The 23,870-nt window shown below is 35.7% G+C and overlaps 1 protein-coding gene across 1 annotated transcript in view; it reads right to left on the bottom strand.

Moving 5' to 3' along the window:
• The window catches only part of LOC110373320 (uncharacterized), a 54,882-nt gene that overhangs the window by 12,603 nt on the left and 18,409 nt on the right, over nt 1-23,870 (bottom strand). Inside the window, exons 2-3 of the mRNA XM_021330563.3 lie at nt 21,356-21,653; nt 8,756-8,856 (exon numbers count right to left, since the gene is read on the bottom strand). Coding sequence (XP_021186238.1) covers nt 8,756-8,856; nt 21,356-21,538 — 284 coding nt within the window. The 5' untranslated portion in view covers nt 21,539-21,653. The remainder of the gene's footprint in view (nt 1-8,755; nt 8,857-21,355; nt 21,654-23,870) is intronic.

Below are 23,870 nucleotides of genomic sequence, written 5' to 3'. Positions count from 1 at the left end.
ACTGTATTTCATAACTCGTTAACATAAAACATCTAGTTATATAGCTTTGCCGCTAAATTAAATAACTTTTTCTCAAATGAAACTGCTACATATTTTCACAAAATTTTGCGAAAATTGTGAAAGTAGTGAGAGTGAGAGTTAATATTATAAATGTGAAAGTTTTTGTGTCCATGATATTAATGCAAAATAGAGTTTTATGCTTCGTAGTGGCTAAATGGGAATTTAAGTGCTAGCAATATTCTTTGACATTGTATCTGGCAATGTTATGGCCGCGTGGATCGATTGATCATAAGGTTAAGCAACGCTTAGCGCGGTCGGTTCTTGGATGGGTGACCATTTTTGGTTTGTGGATGGGTGTCATAGTTTTACCGTGTTTCGGATACAATCATTAACTCAAGGTCCCGGCTGACATTGAACACCTGTGGCAGTTGTAGCGGATAGTCAGTAACCAGTAATTATGACAACCAGTTCCACCAAGGAGTATTGGATAGCCCAAGTAACTGGCTTGAGGAGATCAGATAGGCAGTCGCTACTTATAAAACACTGGTATAAAACTGCATCCAGTCAGACTGGAAACTGAACCCAACATACTTGGGAAAAGGCTAGACAGATGATGATATTAATTGCAAAATAGAGTTTTATGCTTTGTATGACTAAATTGGATTTTAAGTACATACTATGAAACTATATCTCACAATGTTATATTGTTACAATCTATTTTTATTCGAGCACAGAGGTTTTAATATATAATTTGAGTGGGAAACAAGCGGTTCGCTTGATGTCAAGAGGTCCGGTCCGAGAGGCTCTATATGCAAGGGCTCTTGAAATATTTCCTTTAATTATAGAGGTTTTTATTTCATGATGTTGGGCTTTATTTTGCTTTGAGTTATGGTAGTAATAAGAGATGTAGGTGTACGTATTATATGTGGGGTCAAAGGAGCCTTTCAGAATGAAAATTTATGATCGAAAATCTAGGACACAGAAAAAAAGTACCTTGTTCTTGGCGTTGACATAGTCGATGTATTTTTCATGTTTTGCACCTGTGAGTTTTTTTAATATGTTGTTTGTAAATGCCTGTCTTAGGGTGCGTCCACATCTGGCGAATGCGCCGCGAATGCGCAGCACGCGAGCCGATTGCGAGCTGTCCGCGAGCTGCGCGCGTGCATTTTTGTTCGTGCGCCGCTTCTGCGCCGCCCGCGCGCAGTTCGCGCGCGACCTAAGCGCCGCACGCGAGCGGCGCGCAGGCGGCGCGCGACGTCTGCTATTTTCGATAGTACTGAGCCAATATACGGAACTGTAAGGGCGAGAACTGATTGCGCGCAGCTCGCGCGCCGCTCGCGCGCTCTGTACGAGCCTTGCGTGAGTTGCGCTAAAGAGGCGCACCGAACTATTGCAGTGACTGCACGCGCGCAGCTCGCAGACAGCTCGCAATCGGCTCGCGTGCTGCACATTCGCGGCGCATTCGCCAGATGTGGACGCACCCTTAAATATAAAACCTAAATTACCTACTGTTGTTTTATGGACTGCTTAACTATACTTACAATTCATAAACAATTTTAAAAACAAAACACAAACGCTGTTTACCGTAAAAAGTTACATCTTTTGTGTCAACTACTTATTTCTTCACTAACACATAGTTACGTTACTTTTAATAGATCCGAAAGTTATCCGCAACGCGAATCCAAAAAGGAAAGTAGTTCGCAAAAAGTTTTTTACGACAAGCTTACGTGACTCCTTTCTTGATACGAAGCCAAATATGTACTAAATTGAGTGGGAATCCGACTAAACGCCTTGTCGGAGCAGCTTAGGCATAAACCGTCTTAAATTGATTCTTTACTGACATTGGTGTTAAATAAATATTTATATTGGTATTGTAGTCTTTGTTTAGCTAACTATTGCCCACACATATAATATTTTATTAGAAAGAAAAATAAAATTGTACCTACCACATTTTTTCGGTTTTTTTTTCTGATGGGGATACATCGAATGACCTCTCATGCTGCACCCAGAGCGGGTGTCAAACTCTTATCGATTATAACCTACCATGTTTTTTCCTAAGTCAGTATGTACCAGGGGCGTAGATTCAAAAAGAATGATTATTCTTAAAAAAATAAATCAAAGTATAATGATTCTAAGTAATTAAAAGTCTAGGTACAAGAATAACACGTAAATATTTTCCAATTAAACCAGTCTCCATTCATTAAATTAAGACTGAAAAATCCTTTTACTCTCAAGTAAACAATCTCTGAAGCAAAACAGATCGCTTACAAAAGCTGGCAAAAAACAAACTTCATTCAATCGATTCACCTCAAAGCATTTGCTGATGAACACTAATGGTGATTGTATACCTGTCGGAATCGAATTTAATTGGAATGTAACCTGACACACTTGTCGGAACAAAATGCACAGAAAAATTACTGTCATAAACAACTGTCAGACTCTCGGATTGCGTGTGTCATATCTATGACCTAGGGGCTAAAGTACCAACCTCTCAAGTAAGAGTGTGCGTTTGGACATTGGTGTCTAAAATACAGTTAATTAGACCTTATTGCAGGGTATGATAAACTATGTGTCCTGGCTGTCATTTAGTTATAGTTGGCAAAATAGCCTTTGTCCCAATATCTAAGCATACATTATCCCATACAATATCCCAGCTGATGATACGTGATTCTTCCAGATTCTTATTCGACCAGTGTGCGAGGTTTCATACGATTTCAACTACAAAATTGAAAAATTAAAATTCGGTGCAGTCGACACGTTTGTGTCAGGTGTGTGCTCACCATTAGAAACGTTCCATTACACTGTATCTTCATTCTTCAACGTTATTTCAATAAAGCTGAGTTTGCCACCGATAAACACCAACGCCTGCATCCGAAGTACATTCCGATCACGCAGCACTTTTGCCGAGAAAATTTAATTATACGGATCGCGATCTCTCAGAAACTTCGTTGCTTTAATTGAGTTCCGCACTAATCTTTAACTTGCTTCCTTCGCGGGCTAAGAAACAAGCGATAAGCGATTATCGGAGCGAAGTTTTAAAGATGTTTTCTGGAAGCTTCGATAGTTAATGCTTCTAAGTTTGTAAATTACAAGTGAAGTCCTTTGTATCTGTTTTAAAGTTGTTTCTTTGAAGATTTTGTGTTAAACGTTTTAGTTTTGTTGTTCTTGAGAAATTCTGTGGAGTATAAAATATTCTCTTTACTTTTAAAAGGTGCTTAGTGTTTTATTTTTGGGCGTAAGATTACTTACATATATGTTTTGCAGTTTACTTATCTAAATGCAACCGTTTAAAAGTTCATGAAATATTAAATGAAGGAGATTTTTTTTTTGAAAGCTTTATTGTAGTCTTTAAAGTAGATTTTATTCAGACGATATTCTTTAATATTTGAACTGTATGTTATGTGGTATAAAAAAAAAAACAAAATATTTTTTTTACCAAATAATATAAGATTTTTTTTACCGGTTTCCAGCAAAATGGTGAACATTTGTATTTTTTTCAATGACTTCCTACGTCTAAAGTAAAATATACCGTTTTAATTTAAAAGTGCTGAAATTGTCAATAAGATAAACTTTTATGTTTACTTTCTTTTTTTTTCCAACTAAAAACTTCCAATTTATAATCCCCGCTATTACTCATAATTTGTGACACACAACGCAACTTGTGCGTGTTTGCCCCGGTCTTCTTGGGCAAACTTCAGCACTTTCAATACCACGGCGGTAGCTTTTACTAAGTTTGTTGTGTTAACCGTTTCATTACGCTACACGGTAGAATTGAGGTCTAAGGCTGGCCATGTATGGGCAACATAGAGAAATCAGGATTCACTGCTTCAAGCAGAGACTATAATAGCGAATGAGAAAAAAGTAATTAGTCCGCCTTTTAGATAACCCTAAAATAATGGTCACGTATTTTTTTCTTTTCTCTTACAAACAATTTAATAACACTTTTAAGTACAAATTTTACATGAACGTAACGTCACGGGCCCCCTCGCTCGATCTTTGTTGTGTTATATCTCAGTAAATTATGTATGTATTTTGTTATTAAATTAAAAATATGTGTCCAATATTTGTTCTTTTTACTTAGAATTACTATATTTTAATTCTGCTCGAGTGTAACAGTCAGTCAATGAATTAGCTTCGAATTCAAACTCATTAATAATGATCGACTCGAAGTCTAGACTAATCAATTGACAGTCGATCGATGGCCAGAATCGGCGGTAGAATGGATAAATCAACAATGATCAATCGTTTCTTCCATACTGACTGCGTCAATTAATCCATGGCATGGATTGACGGTCGACCGATCCAGTAATGTCTGTACAATGGACGAAAAGGTGGCTGCGTCTCAGTGAACACAAACGAGTATTTTACTTTACGACGATCTTCTTTAGGATGGTTACCAGATAGGATATCTTTCTGTGGGACTGGTTTCCAGAGCTTCTGGCTTCATAGTTATCTACCAATGTTTTACATGGAGTGGCTGCCTCTGACCTCCCCTGTTATCTGGTCTACCCAATACCCTAAGTAAGACTGATAAGGCTTTTAGTCATCCTAAAGATCTTTAAAATTCTGGACAGATTTTCATCGATTGATAAATGTTACTCAGGCAGTTATTATTTAACTATAAGTCATCCCCTATTCCTACACCAGAACATGATCTATGGTAGTGTGACTCAAGCCTTATGTAATGTTCTTCAATGTAAGCAAGATGATTTGTGACGCTTTGTGGTTCAACCAGATTTGTGTAAGGAAAAATTTGGCTAAAGTTTCTGATTAAATATTTGAAGCGGAATTGTTCGTAAGTTGTTAGCCTTTTTGAGTCTGATAGAAGCCGTTTGAGATAAATAGGTGATATAGTTAGTCTTTATTACAAAGGTTTCGTGAGAGGTGGGTAAATGGCTGAAGTGTTTAGCAGATAGTTTGATTACGCTTTGTCTCTTCTTAATTGGTTCTGAAAGTGGCTTTAGTATGTAGTGTATGTTATTTAAATACCGTGCACAACAATGTTAAATTATGAAAAACACAACTATTAAACACGAAAAAAACACTCCTACTTTCATGTCATCAAAATATTATAAGTATACACAAATAAAAACTCCTAGATTTATTTTAATCAAATGTCATAAAATATTACTAAAGTAAAATCAAGCATCTTACTTTACCTAAAGACGAAATTTAAAATCACGTTGTTTTTTAAACGCGTCGCCTTACTATAAAAATCCTTTAATCTTAATAATACAAGTGAGTGAATTAGCAATAGCATTGTTAAATATTATTAGTTATAGTTATTAGAGGATTTTATTATGTTATTTAGTGTTTTTTTTTTTTTAATTTTGGTATAGATATTTTATTTCCAGTTTTGTTTTGTTTTGTTTTTGTGTCAGATTTAAGTAAGTTTTAGGTATTATTTTTCTATTTGTAGTTATTGTGGACACCACTATCGAATTGGTTAAACTGTAATGGTAGTGTGTATGTTTAAATAAATAAATAACAACACTTCTACCAATTCTCCCTAACTAAAAAAATAATAAGACTCCCTATCATTAGTGATGATCAAAAGGCTTCATCAAACACACATATTATTATTATTCCCATCCCCATTTCAAAGAACCTCGTTATCACACGTCGGTAAAATTACCGTAATGTTATAGCACAAATAACAATTATGAACGGCTATGTAGGCGGAGACGGGAGGCTCATGTAACCAAGTAATATGTGTCGCGGTAATGAGACAATCATAATTAAATCCACTATGAAGGCTGACAAGTTTCCTTGTTATAAGAGAACGAAGTAATAGGAATCATTTTCGTTTAAAATGTCTTTGTGGATGCAGGTTTTATTTTTAATAGTAGCTTCTGCCAAATTTTTGAGAAAAACTACTTTTGGCATATAGATAAAAAGTAGCTTTTATAATTAACTGGCGTTCAAGCTATATTACTGCCAAGTTTTATCAAAATCCATTCAGTAGTTTTTGCGTAAGAAAAGAACAAATATCCATACATAATACAAACATTCGCGTCGTAAAATTAGAGGCTGGCCAGTGAGAAAAAGATTTTTTTTTTATAAACACTATAAAACATTTTTGTATTGGAAAAAAAAATAGATTTTATTCAGAAATGTTCTTGGCTACGTCTGAAAAAGTTCTAGACTACCAAAATAGTTGGAAAAAGGTTAGCAAGATAGGTAATGAAAAATACTGGACGAGGCTCTCTGTGATTTGAATTCGAATTTGGAATATGTAATTGGAAAGCGAATTAGTGAAAGCCTTTAACAAATTAGGTCCAATAGCGGATGAAAACTTTTCAAAAAAACTTATTTTTAAGGTAGAATTCCGTGGGTAGCGGCTGACGCAGCCGCGCGCGGCCTACGACAGTCGTTGGCCGCGCGCGACAATAGTCAACCTATGAAAATGTATGGCGCCGCTGCCGAGGCCCGCGACAGTCGCGCGCGGCCGACGAATTTCGTAAGCCGCGCGCGGCATTGTCTTGAAATTAGTCGATTTTGTTCGTCCGTTTCCTCTAGTCGAAGTGCTAATTGATATCCTTGAAGAAGAAGAGGATGACGTGTTGCTGTGGCTGTATTATGAAAACAGATTACCAATCTACCCTATCTTTAAAAAGTAGAAATGATGAAGGATACTACCAAATACTGATTCAAAAGCATTTGTATTGTAATGAAAACAAAAGGTAGTTTTGCCGACTAAATAAAAAACAATTTAATTCTGGTTTTACAAAAATTCTATAGATGTTATTAAGCGCTAGACCATGTTGAGATGCATATGGCCGCGCGCGGCTCACGAAATTCGTCGGCCGCGCGCGACTGTCGCGGGCCTCGGCAGCGGCGCCATACATTTTCATATGTTGACTATTGTCGCGCGCGGCCGACGACTGTCGTAAGCCGCGCGCGGCTGTCGTAGCCGCTATCCACGGAATTCTACCTTTACTCAGTAATGTAGGTTTTATTCTTGAACAGCCCGTGGCTAAGTCAAAGCCGATCGATCGATAATAAGGTTAAGCAACGCTTGGCGCGTTTGGTCCATGGATGGGTGACCATTTTGTTACAACGATTTCTTTCCTGTTTCGGATGGCAGGATAAACTGTAGGTCATTGCGAGTAGTCAGAAGCCAGTAACACTGACAACCCGTCTTAGCAGTGGTTGTTGGGTTGAGGAGGTCAGAAAGGCAATCGCTCCTTCTAAAACACTTCACTACTTAGCTGCTGTCGTGGTGGCCTAGTGGGTAAAGGACCAACCTCAAGTATGAGGGCACGGGTTCGATCCCAGGTCAGGCAAGTACCAATGCAACTTTTCTAAGTTTGTATGTACTTTCTAAGTATATCTTAGACACCATTGACTGTGTTTCGGATGGCACGTTAAACTGTAGGTCCCGGCTGTCAGTGAACATCCTTGGCAGTCGTTACGGGTAGTCAGAAGCCAGAAAGTCTGACACCAGTCTAACCAAGGGGTATCGGGTTGCCCGGGTTACTGGGTTGAGGAGGTCAGATAGGCAGTCGCTTCTTGTAAAGCACTGGTACTCAGCTGAATCCGGTTAGACTGGAAGCCGACCCCAACATGATTGGGAAAAGGCTCGGAGGATGAGGATGATGACTTAGCTGCATCCAGTTAGACTGGAAGCCGACGTCAACATAGTTGGGAAAAGGCTAGGCAGATGATGAATGTAGGTAGGTTTTATTCTTAAATTCCTGGAGGCGTTTTCTAAGAAAATATTCCTACTCGTTTCCGTATAGGAGATCAATTTCATTGGTTACCCACCTACAATGGTTTGGTAAGGTCAAAAATATTATATTTCATAAGTGAATGTTGGTTTGTTAAGGAAATTGTAAAGGATAATTGTGAATGAAAAATAATACGGTAAGATTCAGAAGGTTGAATGTTATTTTTAGTTCCTTCCTACATTTTAAGTATTTTTGTATACTAAAGAATTTCGAGAGAATCAATTTTTGCATTTTTTTTTTGAAAATTCCTAAAACATTGTTTAATAATTTACCAATTTTATGAGCAACCTTTGATCTTACATTCCAAATAAATAATATCAATTATAAATTAAAGTTATATTTGTTTTTAATTAAACCATGGATTTTCAAAACCCTTTAGAAATGTTTTAGCTCAGAGTTAAAATAATGACAAACCTACATCAAATATTGTAATATTACCTTCCAAAAATAAATTGTATACAAAAGAAATGTTTATTTAGGTATCCTTGTGCCTAATTTTATTTTCGTCCGTGAACTAATTATGTTCCTGTCATTCTTTGTTCGTAAACGAAATTGAAATCGTTTGTGTCCCTTTAGCCTATATTTTTGGTTTATAGTTAAGGTTACCCTGTATTATTAGCTTTCTTAGAATATACAGAAAGAATGATTTGATACCTACATACTCATAAAGTATCCCGCAAATCATTCCCGTAACCTAATATGGGCAGAGCGTAAAACTAATACCAAAGTATCCTCTCCGCTAAAATTGCCGTCTGCGGAAACCACAGAAGTTTTCCTGGTTATTAAGATATCCGTGGCGCAAACCAACCAATTGGTCACAACATTCTATCCTGTATCTTTTTTTTATAGTTCAAATCAGCAAAATGGATCGCCTGGTGGACTACAACGACGGAAGTCACAAGAAAGTAACCTTTTAAAAAGGGATGCTCTCTTTTCTTGAAGGTTTCAAAGTCATATTGGTTGGGTGATATCGCTGTCAACAGTTTAGCGAAAGAGCATGTATAATAAGTATAAGTACAACTTACCTATCTGTAGTATTATATGGTGAACCTGCGTACTGGCTGATGGAAGCCAACTCCACTCCCCCTCTGTATATTGACACTAGCGCCAAGTCTAGTGTTTTTCTCTGAAACAAATAATAAATATTAATACAATTAAAATTATGGGACGAATAATGGGACGGCAATCCGACACGGCCAGAGAGAAATCAGATGTAAGACCGACATTTACGTGCTCTCCGATGTACGGGTGTATCAATCACCAACTTCCAGGCTCCGGGCTGCTTTGTGAAAGTTTCTACAACCCACAAAGCGATTTCAGCCCGACCCGATAATCGAACCCGAGACCTCGTGCACAGCAGCCGCGCTTGCGACAACTAGACCAACGAGGCAGACCAAAGAAGCCTATGTTAGGTTAGGTAAACTCGCAAAAAGCAGCTAGTAATTTACAAACCCCAATCAAATAATTTTCTCTTCGATAGAAATAAATTAAGGATAAAAGGGAATGCCTATTTACGCATCTTTGTAATTTGGTACGGACGCCCTTGAAATATATTATTTATTCTGTTCAAATACTTTTTGTAGGCTCATGAAATTGTAATTTTGAGCTTATAAATAAATTCTTTATTGGTGTGTTTTATTTATTGCTTTGTTAATATCAAGTGAAACTGCAGCTATTTAATAGTCTCGAATTTTACTGCAGCAAATTTTTATTTAATGAATTTAACTGTTTTTACAAAACAATAATTGGTGTAAACCACAAAGGAAGAGTTATTTCTCTACAAAAGAAATAAATCTTTATTTTTAAAAATATTCTCCGGAACTTTTCTAAAACATCAAAATGTTAAGAACAAGAAAAAAACCCCCGACCCAAAAAAAGTACGCAATAATTATGACAAAGGGTTAAAAACGCTAAACCCTATAAAAAGCAAAAAATAACTTTTAACACTACGTAAACAAAATTTTGTCGTGTCGGGGGACCGCTCTAATTCATTACTTTAGATACGGGTTTTTTTTAAACGAATGTTGTAATTAGGTAGGTATCATTAGATTTACGTAAGTATTTATGAAGGTAAAAAGCGGTCCCCCGACATGTCAAAATTTTGTTTACGTAGTGTTAAAAGTTATTTTTTGCTTTTTATAGGGTTTAGCGTTTTTAACCCTTTGTCATAATTATTGCGTACTTTTTTTGGGTCGGGGGTTTTTTTTAATTTATAATTTAATTTTATTTCATGCTTTTTAAAAGAGCTCTTTAATCTTTCCTTCTTGCATTTAATTTATTTAATCTTAAGATGGGGTCGCTATGCGATCTCGGCCAAAGGAAGCTGTTTGACAATCCTCGTGACAAACTGGCTCTGGGAGAATTGCACAGATTGAGAAACAATAAAGATTAACCTTTGGACATTCTAGATTTTCAGCAAAAATATAAATCGGTTTATCCGTTTCATTCCGGCATTCCAGGGTTTCATCCGCCACATCCCATTTCCAGCATCAGGTTCTCGTCAGTCAGAAACATGAAGAGAACTCGTCAAGAAAAGTTCAACGAGCCCAAACTCGATGGGTTTACTAAAAGGCAGTTCAGGGTTACGTCTCCTACCTTCGTGCCCTAACAGCAGACCAGCTCAGTGGTTCCAAAAGATATTAGTGTTTCAAATTTCAGATCCCACATATACTTGCAAGTAAACTGAGCGTGTAACATTCCTATCACATCTAGCAAACGAGCTGATGACCTTGAAGACCTGAACCGATTTCCACCAAACATAGCTAAGAACACTCCCGACTCACATACCTTTTAAACAAAAAAAAAACGCATTACAATCGGATCATCCGTTTGGGAGCTACGATGCCACATACACACACACACACACACACACACACACACACAGACACGTCAAACTTATAACACCCCGTCGTTTTTGCGTCGGGGGTTAAAAAACTAACAGTAAGAAGCAATTCAAGAAATAACTTCTTGCTTCATTTAATATTAATCACAAAATCTAGGTAAAACCGGTAGCAAAATTTCTAGAACATTTTAGAAAAAAGAAGCAATCAGATACCTTTCCTTAAATATTTAATCCGAAAATCTGCGAAACAGAAAAAAAAGAACGTTTCACTTCACGTAGACAAAAGGAACGCCACTGAAATAATAAATTACTTCATCTTGTTAAACCACCTCAACATTTTGTAAGTAACTTCTGAGAAAATTATAATTTTACAAGAAAATTAAATTACGCACATCCCAGTGAAAAATATACATGCCTTCCTCCGCTTATTTGTCTTTGTGGGATAAAGAAACAAAATACGGATTTACCAAAATGACTGCGACATATCCATAAAACGTGAGGATAATCGCCCTGTATGTAATAAAAGTACTTCAACGAAAAACCTACCTTAGACCTGGGAAATAAAGTCCAAATTTCTTTGTGGTAAATGAATAAGGTTTAGTTACATAGGTATATCTGTCCTTTCTCATACGTTTGTGGTGGTTGGTCGAGAAATATTAATATTTTTACTTGTCTCCGGTATATATCTTTGGAGTATTTTACAAAGTAGTCTAGTTCCCAGTTCCGAACGTAAGGACTGGCCTTTGGGATGCACTTGCAGCCAGAATTTATGAATTTAAGAGTACATGTTTATGGACTATAGTGGGAGATATTTTTGTGACAATAAATTGGAGAGGTTTTCTTACTGGGGTCGCTCTGTAAATGGAATGGAAGTAGTGGTTTGTAGTCTGATTGATAGAGATGGTCTTTTGTTTTGCGTTGTTCTAGAACTTTCTAACGTATCTCTTATTTTTTTTTCTATATTTTCTATTGCTATATTTATGATGTAATGAATTATTAGATGCACATGCTTTAAACCCCACTTTGATTGAGTTCTCAAGTTTTATTTATTAAACATTATTTTATCTTTCAAACTTATCTTTGAGGATGGTGTCAAAATAAAGGATGGTAACTTTACTATACTGGATATAGGATGCATACTCAAACAGCAGCATATTAGTTTCTCAACTTACCATACTCTCCAAAATGGATTCTCGAAAATCTATAAAAATAGTACACTCATCTTAGAACTTTACCTGTTGTTCCATTTCTCAGTACACTTAAAAACATTATCAAAAGTTAAGGTTAAGTTCCTACTACAGTAACATAATAATATGTCGCTACTAAGGAGTTCTGAGAGAATTCAAACTTTGTGTATATGTATGGGAAAGTCTACAGCAAGACTCCATGTGCGAAGTTTTATAGCAAGTTGTCTTATTAATATCTTTTAAAGAAACAGATGCATGTGTTTCATTAAAAGTTTTTATGTCGTTGGAGTTATGGAATTCCGTGGTTCATGAAATTCAAATAACTGAAATTCTTTGTCGTGTCAGCCGAAAAACGTTCACTGCTGGACAAAGGCCCTGCCAAGGTTTGATAGTATATACTGCAATACCTACTTACTTTAACTTGTTTACTATTGTATTTAGTCTTACTCATTATTTTTGATTGGAACGCAATCTCAAAAAAATTGACTATTGACAATCAGAATCAGAAGAGATTTTCTTTAAAAAACTGGTCAAAAATATAATTTCAAATTACTAGATTTCCTTATGGTCATATCATTATTATTTCTGATATGATCATACATAATTAGGGGGTAATTTTATGAAAATGTGGTGCAATAGTTTCCTGGTGCCCATTTTTAAGAACAAGGGTGATGTGTTGAATTGCAACAACTATAGAGGAATAAAGCTAATGTCACATAGTATGAAAGTGTGGGAGAAAGTTATTGAAAGGAGGCTGAGAGAAGAGAGTGATATCGCACGAAATCAATTCGATTTTATGCCTGGTCGGAGTACAACGGACGCTATATTCTGTATTCGCCAATTGTGCGAAAAGTACAGGGGTGCACACAAAAACTTGCATATGGTGTTCGTTGACCTCGAGAAGGCATATGACCGGGTGCCTCGTGAGGTTTTGTGGTGGGCCCTTGAGGAGAAAGGTATACCAGGGAAGTATGTGCAGTTGATCCGAGCGATGTACGGCAGATGCAGTACAGAAGTCCGGTCCGCAGCGGGCACTACCGCCAGCTTCAGTGTAGGTGTTGGCTTACATCAGGGGTCGGCCCTCAGCCCGTATCTCTTCCTGCTTGTAATGGACGCGCTTACGGCAGATATACAGGAGGAGGCACTCTGGTGTATGCTTTTCGCCGATGACATTGTTCTGGTGGGGGAGAGTGGGCCAGAGGTCCAGAGTAGATTGGAGGCATGGCGGCTGAGACTGGAGACAGTGGGTTTAAAGGTGAGCAGGAGTAAAACCGAATACCTTCATTGTGATTTTGGCGGTATTTCGGGACCCATGACCATAACCCTAGCCGGCATGCCCCTACCAGTTTGCTCCGACTTCCGGTACCTTGGTTCACTCGTCCAAAGTGACGGTGAGGTGAACAGGGATGTTACGCATCGGATCAATACTGGATGGATGAAGTGGCGACAGGTAACTAGCGCTATTTGTGACCCGCGGATGCCCCTCAAACTGAAGGGCAAAATTTACAAATCCGTCATTAGACCTGTCGTCCTGTATGGATCGGAGTGTTGGGCATTGAAAAAGAGGGATGAGAAGAGAGTGCATGTAACAGAAATGAGAATGCTGAGATGGATGTGTGGTGTTACAAGAATGGATAAAGTGAGGAATGATTACATTAGAGGAAGTCTGAAAGTAGCGCCAGTTACAGAAAAGAGGAGAAGTAGAAGATTGTCGTGGTATGGACATGTAATGAGGAGGGATGATACGCATGCAACAAAGTGTGTGCTAAGTATGAATGTAGATGGATGGAGAGGAAGAGGAAGACCTAAGAAAAGATGGATGGATTGCCTGAAAGATGATATGAATAGGAAGGGAGTGAGTGTCAGTATGACGAGTGACAGGGGAAAATGGAAGAAAATGACATATTGCGCCGACCCCAAGTAAAATTTGGGAACAGGGCAGGAGAAAGAAGTTAAAAAGCTTACACTTTAAGCCTTAATATCTGTGTGAACGAAAAGACTATTGTTTAGAAACATAACGTCCATTTAATCTCCGAGACCTTTTACCCCCAACAAAATAACAATGGATCATAACATCATAACCTCGATAACGCAAGATTACCCATAACTCCATATCTTAGATCCAATACCCACCTTTATTGAACTTAGAATAATAAGAACGTACAGCCCCATAAACTTATATGGCACGTTATCTCGGCAAGGCAATTTGCACCTTATGACTTTTATCATAAGGTTGCAATCTGATAGTTATAGGCGATATATGGGGAAAATTAGGTGAGAATGTGTTTTATCAAGTTTGCGTGGCAATCTGATTGAAAATATACTTTGTGTTTTATTAGAAAAGTTTTTGTTGAAAATATCATTAAGTAACGAAAAGATACAATCTGCCTAATAACACAAACCCTTCCTAGCAAAGAAGTTATTACAAAAAATGCAAATAGTTTTTTTTTTACATTTACATAAGAAAAACTGGAATTAATTGAGATGAGAAAAGCCATAGGCTTGTTTTTATTTTGGATAAACTCAATTGCATCTCAGAACAATTCGGGGCGGAAAAACCTAATGTTATAATGTAAATAAAGCCTACACCACATACTTAGGTACAAGGCAGTTGAGAAGTATGAATATGAAAAGTGATGGTGAAACAACCCCATGCTATTTGCCGTTACCATAATACTTTACAGCCAAAGAACGCTATAGATGAATCCCATCAAAATAGATCTACCTTATCTCGTACCTACTACTGGTGTGAACAAGCACATACTACGATTGTGTAAAGCTTTTGGCTTTAAAAAAATAGCCTAAATGTTTAATGTCTTTGCTGTTAATGTATTCCATAACATATTTCGACTTTGACAATAAATATTAAGATGACCTTTTTACAGTCGACAGTAATTACAAATAAAAAAATTTACCTTCTTATTCGAAGACAGTACGCAGCTGTAAGAAATGTCACAAAGTTCAGGCAGGACCGTAAATTCTATCATATAAACATAAAACAGACGCATCGTACGCGTAAAGCAATTTGCTAAAATTAACAATAAAACGTTACTCTCGCAAATTGTTGGTCTGACTCTTGCTTTGGGTTAAAGTTCATATTTTCTGTTGATAATATTATTTTGTATGTTATTAAATGAAGTTTTTATCTCATGCTTCATCTGATATTTCACTGTGTATCTAGATCGCCCTAGCTTACCTTTAGCTTACCTCGACATATTTGAATGTTGTCTCGTCTTTTTGTTGCAAAAAAATATGTAAGAATAAAAAAGATGAATATTTTTTAAGGTGTATTGAAAATTTTGTGGCGTTTGTGACAAAAGAACTGAATATTTGTGTTTTGGGTTGTAGTGGGTTGTTAAAATTACTAAGGCCGCGAACGCACATTCAGGTGGCTTGCTTAGCGCCTAGTGCCTAGATGCTTTCATCCTGGCTATTCGACTAGCTAGGCGCTAAGCGCGCAGTGCAGCCGGTCGCATTCATTTTAGAACGTTTGTTTTACTGGGCTACTCGCTAGGTGACGCGCTAGACACTAGGCGCTAAGCAAGCCACGTGCCTGTGCATTCACGTCCTAAATTTTAAAATGAATGTCCTTTCAAAATAAATATTCATTAAGTATTTACTATACTAACACAGTTTAATGTGCCTACACTAAAAAGCCAGACAGACAATAATATCTAATTCAAAATCCTGAAGTCAACTAAAGCATTGACATCCAAAACAACGTGCGGTAAACCTAAATAACCGCACGACGTATCCTTGCATCGGCGCCAAATAGTGAACATCGTAACAGTGTCATTCACACAAATCTGGAATAACATTGACTTGGCAGAGTCCGGCTATTACGCTACACTACGTTACAATGTTTGTTACTACGTTACAATCGTATTATTTTAAATTGGAGTGGGCGCTTTGTTAGATTATTTAGTGTCATTTGTTAGTTTAGTAGACGAATGCTTGGACCATGCACCATATAATGTCTTTGCCTATATCTTTAAGAATTCTCACTGCAATCTTAGTTTATCTTAATCGTGATGAACATACGTGTTAGTACTCATATTACAAGGTTAAGGTATGGGCCGACTTATGTAATGATTTTCATTCAATGCCAGCTAACTATTTAACAGCTAAAAGATTCTACTAATTTCTCTTTGTGTCATATTTTAGTATCATACAAAAATAATTATAAAAGGTCAATTGCAAAAAAGGTTGTTAACTCACTGCAATTAAAATAAATGTATGTTGTCAGCCACAGATCGACGCGTTTATTTTTGTAATCAATTTGAACGAGTAAATAACGAAGCTTTAAATATTTATTTTGTGTGCTTTTGACCATTAAAAAATAAGTGTAGACATTAAAATATTATTATTTCGTTATAACAAGAGAATTTTAGTTAACCAGCAACATAGCAAGTGGGTAGGTATTTAAAAACAGGATTATAACCGTAAGTCCCCAAAAAACAATTTCAAATAACAGTTACCCAAAAACAAACAATATGAAAAAGTAATCCCACCAAAATTTTAAATATCCTACACAATTAAAAGGGTTGAAAAGGTTGAAAATGAAGTCCAAATTACCACAACCCTTTACTTTGTAACGGGCTAGGAAACTGCTTATAATTGTTTTTCACATGGAACTTTCTAGACCAAAAACCACAAAAAAACAAGATCTTTGCTTAAATTAGATAGGATTACAGATTTAACTTGTCTGATCATAGATTGGCGTAGTGATATGTTATCATATTGGATGGAATATTATAAAATTTTAACACAACCAAAGTAAGTGCAGGTCAGACTGGCGCACGAAGGGTCTCATATGATCTATATATCTGTCACCGGAAAATAACAAGATCCGTAAGTTTATCAATTTACTAGGAAGTTTAAAGGGGTTATAATTGATAAACTTACTGAACTCCCTCGTAAAATAATAAGTAAGCAGTAACCAAACGCTACGCGCGATCTGATTGGTTGGCTGTTATGTGTCACTTCTCCTTCCTAAGCATTGCCACTATGAACATTGACCAATCAGAGAGCACTGTGTTATTTTACGTATTTCAAAGATCGTATATTTAAAAGAGTTTCTGTGGTCGAACCATATAAAATCTAACAAATAGATATTCGTTAGTTTATAAATTTACCGTATGACGTCGGAAATTGATAAATTTACGAAAATGTGGACGTAAAATATTACAATTTATCTCCCGTTTAGAATCTTACGGAAGTTTATAAACTTTCTAGTAAATTGATAAACTTACGGATCTTGTTATTTTCCGGTGACATATCTATACCTACTCTACACATATTTGTTTATATGTTTGTACACCCTAAAGGCTGCGAAACAACTGAACCGATTTGAAAAATTCTTTCACTATTGGAAAGCTAGACTATTTCGAAGTAACATAGGTTTACTTTATCCCGATACGAGCAGTAGCTCCCCCAGGACACGGGTGAAACCGCGGAAAAACAGCCAGAAATGTATAACGCAAACACAAAAATAGTAATTTCACAGGTAGGTATATTGATTGTAAAACATCTACTCTCACAGAAATTTATAAATTAACAAATCAAATTCTACCAGAACAAAGGTACCTACCTTTCTCCTTTCATTCGATTGCTTTCATTTCCAATCCTATTAGCAGATCGTTTTCAAAAGCTAAGCTTTAAAATACCTACAAGAAATATAATTATTATTTATTGTTCGTATTGTATCGTTGGAAATTATCTTGTCGTCTTAACGGTTGTCGGCAATTTATTGTGGCTGGCAACCATTTTGAATGCTAATGTAAAATATTGCTTATGGAGAACGCCGATAATAATTGTTGGAGCTACCTTGTAAATGCGCTGTGGTTGTCGATTTTAAAGGATTCAGTGGTGTTATATCAAATAAATTATTTATTTAGAAAAGGGGATCACATTGATATATTTTTAAAAAGATATCGATTAAAAAAAGACACGCAATGGTGTAATTAAGTAGGTATTTTGTTTATTCCATATGGTGTTGTAAGTTGTTTATAACTACATATCTCATTATGATCCAGATATAACACCTAAAGAGCGATTCGATCAAGGCACAAAAAAAATAATAAAAACAAGGAAAAAAAACATCACTCATTTTCAGTACTGAAAACTGAACTACTACAACGGGTCTCTCTAAATCGCTCAACCCAACGCCAAGTTTATGTTTTAAAACTTTCTGAACTGATTTCAGATTTCTTTAAAACTTCAAATAGATTTTCAATAAACCTTGATTTCTATTTCCTTATTTTTCATTGAAGTTCTATCAAATCCCACGTTTTAACTACTACATAATATAAAAGCATTTAATACTAAGAGATTCTTATCGTTCTAAGAAATCCAATATTCATTTTATACTAATTAGTGTATTAAGTCTTTGAAGGTTCTCGTTACGGTAAGGTTTGGTACAACGTAAATCCTTTGTATAATAAGTGCTCAAAAGTTTACTCAGACACGTAGTACGCCTACGTTGCGCATTATACAAGTAATTCCGTACAAATTAATGTATGTATATGTAATATTCTTTCGCCTAGCCTTTTCTCCGCCATCGGGTGCAGGAGCCGTGAAAGCGTTATTAATTCAATTAATTGCTTTGTGACAGGGTATAATTGCTTTGTGTATGGTGCTAAACGATGCTTACAGTTTCTTTTCTTGTTTTACGATGGTGGTACTTCTGAATGAAGAATATTAGAGGTTTCAAGTATTGAGCTTGTAACTTGTACAAAAATCTGCCTTTCTGTAGGTACCTTACAGAATATGACACACAGTTTGGTTCTTGAAATCTGGTTCAATGGAATCATACGATCAAGATCAACAAACAGAATGTCCAAATAGGTATGAGGCGTAACTTAGCAGTGGAAATTAAATGGATTGACGATGAGAATGACAAAGGACCCACCCCTTAAGAAGTTTTAGGGTGCATCTCTGCCAATCTCTTCGGGGAATATAGACTTCATGTTATATGTTGTTTATAATTCCACATATATCCGAAGCCTCTAACTTTGGAAATGCCGTACCGTCTTCATAATCCGTCGGTTGATTATATCCCAGGCATTATTACGTGAAATCCTCTGTTTGATGTACATATATCAAGGTTCTTAACCGTTCTATATTTGGCATAAAGGATCCTATATCTACGAAGCAAATTAAATATGTATTTGGAGCATGTATTAAATTACTAATTAACATTTCGTAGTATCTTTTTGGGAGACGAAATTATATCTCGGCTTTTATATATTCGATACCTTTTAAGAGGGGTTACTTTTAAAACTGTTCATTTTGTAATTATGTTCTTGAAACTCCAAAATACATTGCTTTGCGATATAAATAGACATTCAGAGAGTTGCTCTCACAAAGAGCCCTAAACGGTAATAACACCTGTTTTATCAGTAATTAAAATAGTCGAAAGGCTGGATATCCCTTTCAAAATATACAATAACAGTGTTAATATTATCTTTGATGACATTAAAGATCAACTCGCGTAAGGAAGGACCATTGTGACAAAAGATAAGTAAATACAGCTTGATCTCAATGGTACTAAGAATATCTGAATAGGGTCGTTGTGACCTCTGCTTTGATAGAGGTCTGGGGTAGTAAAATTTGACGCTATGCTTTAGATGATTCACATCGTAAAAGCTGAAGGATTTGAAGAATTCCTGCTTTAGAGTTTAGTATCTGAATTTAGACAGGCTTTGGAATTATATGTCCTTGTTTTTGTGTATGTTTTACATTAAAACTTGATATTTTTAGTCATAAGTAAAAACATCAATAGGGGCAAATGTCATGTATATCAGTAGAGTCTAACTTACAATATCAGATGATGATGATGACAAAAGTAAATCTGGCTGCCTATTTTATCTGTCATACATTGCAAAATAAAATGGTGATTTTGATAATTCAAAATTTTTTATAATGCTTGAACATGAATATCTGTTATAAACACGAGATTTTTGAAAAAAATATTAAAAATTTCAGATAGTTACAGGGATTGTCTGCTGTAAATATTCTGAGAATTCTACCGTTCGACCGATTCGGAGAAGATCGTTTGTAGTACAATATTTTTTTACATGGAAAAAGCTCTCTGGCAATGAATTGCAGACTTTCATATGTTTCATCTTTTATGTAAATATACCTATCTGGTATATATTAGTATTTCTTACGGTGTAATGATTTCTTTATCAAAAACCGATGTTGCGGAAGGATGGAATAAAGGAATCATTCTAATAGTGTACATATTCATTTATTTCTCTAAAAAAGTTCAAAACCTAACTTAACTTGACACAACTTTGCATTAATGTATTTTATAATTATCAGATTTCATATATTCTAATCCACTTGTTGAGATGTGGAACGCTCAAAACACATATTTGGTCTACTTATAAGGAGACTTGGACATTTCCTGGAAGTCCAGTTCTCTCTTAGGCTTTTCTAATATAATGCATTTATTTCATTGTAACTACAGTTAATCCTACATTATTAAATAATACACTTTTATTATACATTTTTACCAGCAAAAACATAATTAACATTCTTTCTATCCCCATTTTATTTACAGTCCTTGTTTTTGAAAAACACTTACAAAACTGCACCGGATTAATTTCTCCCTAGATAGACAGCTGCATTACACTGCCTTGCAAAAGAAATTACCCACCGTGGCTCTATTTACAGTTCCAGCAGAAAAAAGGAACTAGAATTCTGTTGTTCTTTCATTCTAGATAAGAATGAGGAGAAAAGAGGGAGCGAAAATACAAACAGTTTTTTAAACTTTTCTCTGGAGTGTGTTTTTTTTTCGTGATTATACTAAACTGAAAAGGAAATGGGTTTCTAGAATTACTCGTGTATTATGAGAAACTTTTAAAGGTCTGTCAGCACAACACTAGTTAGTTATTACAAAAAATAACAAATATTTATACTTCTATGAAAATTTTGTGCTCGATTTTTTTTTCTAAACTTAAAGATAAAGAAATATTTATTTAAAGTAAGTACCTACCACATCCTATATGATTTTGTAGGGGAGAAGAAATGGTTGGACAAACTCTCCAGTAGCAGAATACTGTATTTATGGTTTGAAGAACTTATTCTGACATGACAAAAGCATTATTATACAAAATTATACACATCAAACTTGTATCAAGAGTCTCTTTCAACTTGAAACAGAACTTCAAATATGAGTTAAACGGTGTTTAAACGTCTAGTCTAGAAAATTACAGCAGTTAACTAACGTGTATAATTAATAACCGATGCCATGTATACCCTATCGATTCCAAGAAATGTAACAATTTCTTGGAAAATGCATTGAAAGCTGTTTGCAGGCATCTTTAACTATATAAATGGTTTAAACGCTGCGCTGTTTAATTATGAAGAAGGTAAATTACCTATATTTCCACTGAAAGACAAACTACTTATATTTCCACAATTGAAAGTTTTTAATAAAAAGATTTTGTCTTTCACTATTTTACCTTTGTCTGTCTGATCTGTTTTTGCTCGCTAAGATATGCGCCCGCAAGCATGAATCTATCATCTATTCAAACGTTTCACATACACAAAAATATCTAAAATTCAAACTAAAATAACAAAAAACTCACCTGATAGTGTGTTTGCACGACCACCGCCCTAAAAACGATAGTCGCATCTTGAACTCTGGTCTCGAGTGGCTTTTCCGCAAACTTTGGACACTGGCTGTCACAAACTATTGTCCTGCACAAGAACAAAACAACCACCAGCAAATCTCTGTTCGTAAATCTACCCATTGTTGGCCAAAAACCCATTTTGAACTGTATTTCCTTTACTATAAGTTACATTTTTCTATGGCACGTCCATCTCACGACACTAATCCTCTTCACTCGCCTTTTCCTCTGACGTTTCCTGGCTTGCATTTTTTATCTGAAACAAGGAAATGTTTTGGAATTTCAGCTTTCGTGTTTCATTTGTTTAATGAGAATATTCATAATTTATTGAGGGAAATTAGAGTGGTCCCAAATTGCGTCTGGTAGCTTGTTAATTGCGTATAATGTATTCATTATTGTTTAATTGAACTGAATTGCCTTTTCTTTCATTAAGCATAATTTTCATTCTATTTCAAGAAAAAAATATTGTAGGCAAATTAAAAGGACCTTGAAATAAATACCGACACTTAAGTATACCTACAGACTTTTAATTCCATACTTTAAACGACGTAAAACAATAATAACAAAAATGTTAATTACACTAAAGTCCAACAAAAAGTACTACCTTTCAAGTAATTATGTAGCCATAAAACTTAAATCCAAATCCTATAATTATGTTTCACGAAGACGGCTATTCAAAGTTTATTTTAATTTCGTGTTCGCTCCAACTTCCCTATTAATGCTTGATAATTAACTTTCTATTAGAAGTCACCCCTTAATTAAGAATACTTGATGAAATTTTGATTGGCTATGACAACAATGGCGTTTTCCGTGCTTTATTAATATAAAGACTTTCAAGGCCATAGGGTTAATAATCAGATATAATTTAAACGATATAAATAAAATACAAAATACTGGGTAACTATATCATTATCATAAAGTATACATAAACTAACGTTAAGTGGTCCCATGGATTTGGGCTCGGTTTTCAGTCGACCTCGATAACATATTTGGATGGAACAATAAAAAACTTCGTTCACTTGTTTTTATTTGGGAACTACTTTGTACCTACTTGTACTTCGAAAGAGATTACGTTCTGAACGTTTATAATCTCCTTTGTCGGAATAAAGATGTTCACCTTTCCATTATATTTTGTAATTTAATTCAGTATTATTTATGTAGCAACTATTCAAAGACAGACAGAGTTGCTTTCGGAGTATTATTTTACGCAATACAAAAAAAGCATTTTTTATCATATGAATCTAGATGGACAGTTGTACCGGTGAAGGATATGAATGAGTGCCAGGTGTCCGAGAGTGATGTCGTAGATAGAGCGAAGTGAAGAAGAAATTACAGCAAAGCTGACTCTAGCACCATGTGGGATATATAGCGAGAACAGAGAGGCAGAGGAACTCGTCATAATATACATGGATAATGGTCCACCATCCACGGATCGACCACGTCATGTGTTACTCAGCCTTATAATCAATCGATCCGTGCGGCTGTTATTTAACCACAAGTTCCTCTTCTATTTATTCGGCCTCAATACTAACAATTCTAATACAAGGTCAGAATTAGAATTCAACATACCCTCCTACACACAATTACAAGTTTGTTCTTGTATCGAACAAAAGGGGTAACAAAAAAGATGGCCGCTGTTCCTAACCACGGAGGAAGGAAAGATAGCGGAGATGCCATGAGGAAGGCAGTTCAGACACCTTCTTGTAGGTTAAGCAACGTATGGTAGGCTTGATCAGTTATGTACTAGAACTAACGAGACGTTTGGTTCCTTGTTAAATCAAAATCAATCTGTCAAAGACTAGTCTTGATTGATTGGTGATTTAATTTTGAAAATAATGGGCGGGGTTCCATAGAAGGGTAGAACTAGTAACGTTCCTTGTCAACTGGACACCCGCATTTTGGCGACGCTACTTTCTTAGGAGATTTTGCGTTATGACATCTCCGCTAGTCATTTTGTTCTCCATGGTCCTAACACTTTCCTGTCAAACTTGAATAGGGTGTTAATTATATTTCTGTGTTACTGTTTATAATTACAATGTAATTATTAAACGGTTTAATGGAAAGAGGTCAGGGCTTGCTTAGAGGTTTTTGAGTTCATTATTTTGTGTCGCTGCTTATGAGCAAAAAATGAAGAGTGCTGTTTTTTGCCACGTAGTTTTCAGATAACATTACAATTATAATATATTAGAATATAATATTATATGTACGTAACATACAGCCCAGCCAGCCCAGTGTTCGGACACACGTACAAATAAACATTAAAACTGCATTACAATCTCATCAATAGGCACAAACGCAGATAGCAACAGTAATTGTCATCAAAAATCCTTATTCCAAATTACAGCAACCTGGAAATGGAATTCTAAATTATACCCTCAACATAACACACACAGAACTCACACATACAAACTGATAATTGAAACCCTTTGAATAGTTACAGTTCAACACGAAATCGATGTAACTACAGAAACTA

The sequence above is a fragment of the Helicoverpa armigera genome, chromosome 7, assembly GCF_030705265.1.
Source record: "Helicoverpa armigera isolate CAAS_96S chromosome 7, ASM3070526v1, whole genome shotgun sequence".
In the NCBI taxonomy this organism is placed as follows: domain Eukaryota; kingdom Metazoa; phylum Arthropoda; class Insecta; order Lepidoptera; family Noctuidae; genus Helicoverpa; species Helicoverpa armigera.
The sequence above is the reverse complement of the archived record's forward strand: the minus strand, read 5'-3'. Positions and strand labels throughout refer to the sequence as shown.